Source organism: Monopterus albus, unplaced genomic scaffold, assembly GCF_001952655.1.
Source record: "Monopterus albus unplaced genomic scaffold, M_albus_1.0 scaffold54.1, whole genome shotgun sequence".
In the NCBI taxonomy this organism is placed as follows: Eukaryota; Metazoa; Chordata; class Actinopteri; order Synbranchiformes; family Synbranchidae; genus Monopterus; species Monopterus albus.
The window spans coordinates 860,966-865,330 of NW_018127934.1; the positions used below are offsets into that span (position 1 = coordinate 860,966).

The 4,365-nt window shown below is 42.2% G+C and overlaps 1 protein-coding gene and 1 non-coding gene across 4 annotated transcripts in view; one reads left to right on the forward strand and one right to left on the reverse strand.

The window, feature by feature from the left end:
- Nucleotides 1-279: 279 nt before the first annotated feature.
- trnas-cga (transfer RNA serine (anticodon CGA)) lies at nt 280-361 on the reverse strand. The gene has a single exon. It is a non-coding gene; the product is annotated as a tRNA-Ser (tRNA).
- A 1,097-nt stretch (nt 362-1,458) lies between these two features.
- The window catches only part of LOC109961356 (WD40 repeat-containing protein SMU1-like), an 8,075-nt gene continuing 5,168 nt past the window's right edge, over nt 1,459-4,365 (forward strand). Inside the window, exons 1-5 of one of the 3 annotated variants that reach the window (XM_020602103.1) lie at nt 1,524-1,627; nt 2,614-2,824; nt 2,913-3,065; nt 3,153-3,269; nt 4,030-4,152. In XM_020602103.1, coding sequence (XP_020457759.1) covers nt 1,602-1,627; nt 2,614-2,824; nt 2,913-3,065; nt 3,153-3,269; nt 4,030-4,152 — 630 coding nt within the window. In that variant the 5' untranslated portion in view covers nt 1,524-1,601. Of the gene's footprint in view, nt 1,628-2,613; nt 2,825-2,912; nt 3,066-3,152; nt 3,270-4,029; nt 4,153-4,365 lie in introns of all 3 variants that reach the window. The other 2 variants (XM_020602101.1, XM_020602102.1) reach the window with 2 other exon arrangements.

The following is a 4,365-nucleotide window of genomic DNA, read 5'->3' on the forward strand; positions in this document are numbered from 1 at the left end:
CACTATTTTCATAGCAAAATATAGGCCCCATAGTTCTTTCACAAATGTAAAATTAGAGCAAGCATGGTTACATTTCTTTTAGTAGCCAAGGTTATATAGCTTATTCTATGTATTAATTAACTAACAATTTATTTACTGATGACACTTCTATTTTAAGTATAGCCTATGAGCAGTTTTAGTTCTGTTCAGGTCAGACTTTGTGGCAAATCTGGCAAGAAAGTCCTGCATTAACCTAAAGGGAAACCATACAAACATAACTGTCAAGGTGAAACACAACACCGCTGTGAGTAGGATTTGAACCTACGCGGGCTGAACCCATTGGATTTCGAATCCAACGCCTTAACCACTCGGCCATCACAGCCTTATTTTCTGCACCCCAACAGGTCGAGACAGATGGCCTCCCACCAAGAGCCGGTATCTGGTTTCTTCTGGAGTTTTTCCTCCCCATATTTAAATCTTACCTTATGTTTTAAAAATATCACAAAGAAACCCGTGTGCAGAGCTTCTGATAGTATTTTTCTTTTGAATGCAGTGTGCTTCCATATCATTTAAATAGGTTTAAAAAGTGATAGAAACAATGATTTAAAAAGTGGCCAGTATAGTAGGCTTCTTGGTTTGGTAATTTGACTTTTGAAATGTGCTTTAGTGAATGCATTTTGGCTACCATCTTTTGGACACTTTTCGGGGATTTTCTAACATTATATAACCTGAACAGCTGCAGGAAGCAGAGGTCTGGCTGTGCGAGATTAGAATATCGGTATGTGTGACAACACCAATAAGCAAACAAGTGCGTTACGTCATCTAGCGAGTTTTCCACCAGGCTTTAGCTACCTTCCTTAGTTGGCAACACTGACTGTGGAAGCCCTACATTCCAAGAACAAGCTGCCTAAACCACAGAATTTTGACTAATTCTTTGTATTTTATCCGCAGTTTCCTTCTACTTTTCACTCAGATTTAGTTAGAGGCTTGGGGCTATAAGTATGCAGATTAAATAGTCTTAAAATGATCACTGTAGTGGCAAACGTCGCAGATTAACACAACCCACTACAGCATTAGGCTATATCCACAATTTAAACACAGGAAATAGCGGTGGCTGGTAGTCATACATGCATTAAGTTTGAGAAACAAAAGGCTCAAGGCAAAGCTGTTCATAAAGCACATGTGCACCCAGCTCTGTGTCTGCGTATTGATGATGGGACAGAGGTGGATTTCCGTTAGAGGACATTTTGGAGCGTCGTTTTGGCTCCTGTTCCTAAAGGCGAGCACGCTCTGAGGCACGAGGTTCTGTCCGTGGTGCTGATGCTGCTGTTGTTATGGCTGACTGCCGCTGCAGCATCTTGGAGCGCAGACCGCGTCTGCTGTGCACAACATGCCCAGTACATCATTCTTCTATATATCAGGACGCGCCAAGGACGTGGTGTAGCTCAAACTATTTGTGTGGCAGCTATAATGACAAGGTTTGGGACTGCTTCCCGACGCAAAAATGAGACACAAGAGAAGCACGTGTAGTGGGTGGTCCTCAGGACACGGCTTTCACGTGGCTCTGGCAAGCGCCGAGCCGCCGCACCGTCAGTCTGGTGCTGCAACACCACGAGAACAGCATGGCTGTGAGGATGGAACCCGCAGAGTAAGTCCGCTTTATGACTGGGTTTTTATTTCTCAACAAAACGTTTTCAGTGATAGCTTGGTGATGATAACGGAAAAGTAATGATGAGACCACCTGTGTCACAATTCAAAAAGAAAACAGTTTTTTCTTACATATGTGCTCGGCGGTCTGTAATGGGCATCCAGTTACATTGCACATTAAGTTGGTAGATTGTGTGTATTGTTTATAATATTCTTTTGGGGAATTATAAATTTCCTGCTATGTTTGCTTCAATCTAAAAAGTTTATCCCTATAATGACAATATTTGTTAGGCATGACATGTGTGCGTATATATATTTAATTTAAAGAAGCATGTTTTCTATGACGCTGTTATATATTGTCTGCTGACAGTTGCACCCATGTGGCGTCTTACCGGCCACCTTTCCTCCAATCACAAATATACATACCGTACTGTTTATTGTGGTCAGTGTGCATGTGTGTTTGGTCGGTTTTGCATGTGAGGCTGCTCCGAATGGTTTTTTTGAGCCATTTAACTACGATTATGATTTTGCTGATTATGTTAAGAGGCGGGTCCAAGCTGTTTTGCAGTCACTAGTGTCTGCTTCGTCCGCATGTGCCTATTTATCAAATTAGCTTCTAGAGGACGTTTAGTGTAGACTGGCTCAGTGCAATGGTAGTCTAATCACCTGACAGTGCTAGTATCAAGCATCTTTGCCTGAAAGTGCATATGAAAGGCCACAGAACTCAGTCCTGCAGAGTGACACTGACAAGGCAGAGGGTTGTGAAGTCCCCAGAGGTGGCTCTGATGTGGGAACAGGTCATTAACACTGATACTGCCTCTTAAAAAAAGATACACAGGCACTGAAGTGTTATGGTTTACCCCTAATACAAACATTGCCCGTGTTTCAACAAATTCGAGCCACTTCTTAACACTTTACTTAACAGGTCCTACACAATACACTCTACAGTCTTATGGACTATAAGAGTTATCCTTCTTGTCTCTGTAGTGTGATCCGCCTAATTATGCAGTACCTCAAGGAGAACAACCTCTACCGAACACTGACCACATTACAGGAGGAAACCACTGTTTCACTCAACACAGTGGAAAGTATAGACAGTTTCATTGCAGATATTAACAGCGGCCACTGGGACTCCGTCCTGCTGGCTATCGAGTCCCTTAAGTTGCCTGACAACACACTTATCGACCTTTACGAGCAGGTGAACTTTGCATTGATCAGATATTTCTTGGCTTGTTTGTTTTTTTTTTTAATTAGCAGCATATGATGAACGCTGACCTCTCCAACAGGTTGTAATGGAGCTCATTGAAATGAGGGAGGTGGGCGCAGCTCGCTCGCTCCTCAAACAGACTGACCCAATGATCATGCTGAAGCAGACTCAGCCAGAGAGGTACATGCACTTGGAGAACCTGCTAATGTGCTCCTACTTTGACCCCCGTGAGGTAAAAAAAAAAAAAAGTTCCTTTTACTTTTATACAACTAAACTAAGAAGTGCTTTAAACAGTAGCATCATTTTGCTCCCACTGAAGGCATACACGAAAGGCAGCAGCAAGGAGAAGCGGCGCAGGGCAATAGCTGAGGCCCTGGTGAGGGAGGTCAGTGTGGTGCCTCCTTCTCGCCTCATGGGTCTCCTGGAACAAGTTAGTGTGAGTATGCTGATCTATATTCTTCTCAGTGAAGCAACTTAATTGATATTTTAACACTGAGCTCAGTATCAGTAACAGTAGTGATTCCATATGCTTCCCACAGAAATACACCTCACTGATTTGTGCTATTTTTTTTGTCATTTAAACTGAGAGATTGGTTCATAAAGGGGAAGGTTCTTGGTGATGCCCATGTTGGTTATGCAAGTGCTGCCAGCAAAATATTTCAGGGGACAAAATTGTTTGTCATATTCTCATTAGTCAAAACCTAATTCCATGTGTAATACACAGTGTGCAGTATAGAGGGAAACTACTGTTCTTAAGGAATGAAGGTGCTATTCAAACTGTTTCTGAAAGACCTTCGATTTTGAAACTGTGTGTGAACAGCCTGAACACTGGTCTAAATCTTTTTACTTGTCAGTGTGGAATCTCTTGCTTATCTGACACATGAGCAGTCTGTCAAAGTTCTTATCCAACAGGCATTTTTGTTTGACATTCAAAATGTCCTTGCCACATGAAGCATGGCAAAATAAAAATCATTCCTTTCCTTTTATGGTCCAAAATTGTTTGCCGTTTCACTAGTTAACAACACAAAATTGGCCAAAAGTTATTTAACTACTCAAGTGAGTGTGCAAATATGAACTACCAGCAAGCTACTGCAAAATGTAGTTAAACTACATGTGGTTCACTACTCGCAAACACTGAAAATAACTACAGCTATTTTATGTTTTCTGTTGACCATTCTTTATCCCCTGTTCTACAGTCAATGAGACTACAGCAGTATCCAGGTCATCTCACCACTGACATGACCATTGACATGCCTGGCAACAAGGAAAAACGTGTGGAGAAGGAGAGCTTTCCAACGCAGCTGTACCGCCACATCAAGGTAGACTACCACAGGCTGAAAACGACATGTTCTGCCTTACGTCTATATACTGTAACAGTGTTCAGGACTCTCTTTGTACACCTTAACAGCGGTTTTGGTGTAAATGTGAGAGCTGGGGCAATACATGCATTTTGTAGCAGTGTACAACACAGTAAAGAACATGTGTCCTTGTCCCCCCCCCCCCACCCACACACAAAAAAACATTTATTTTAC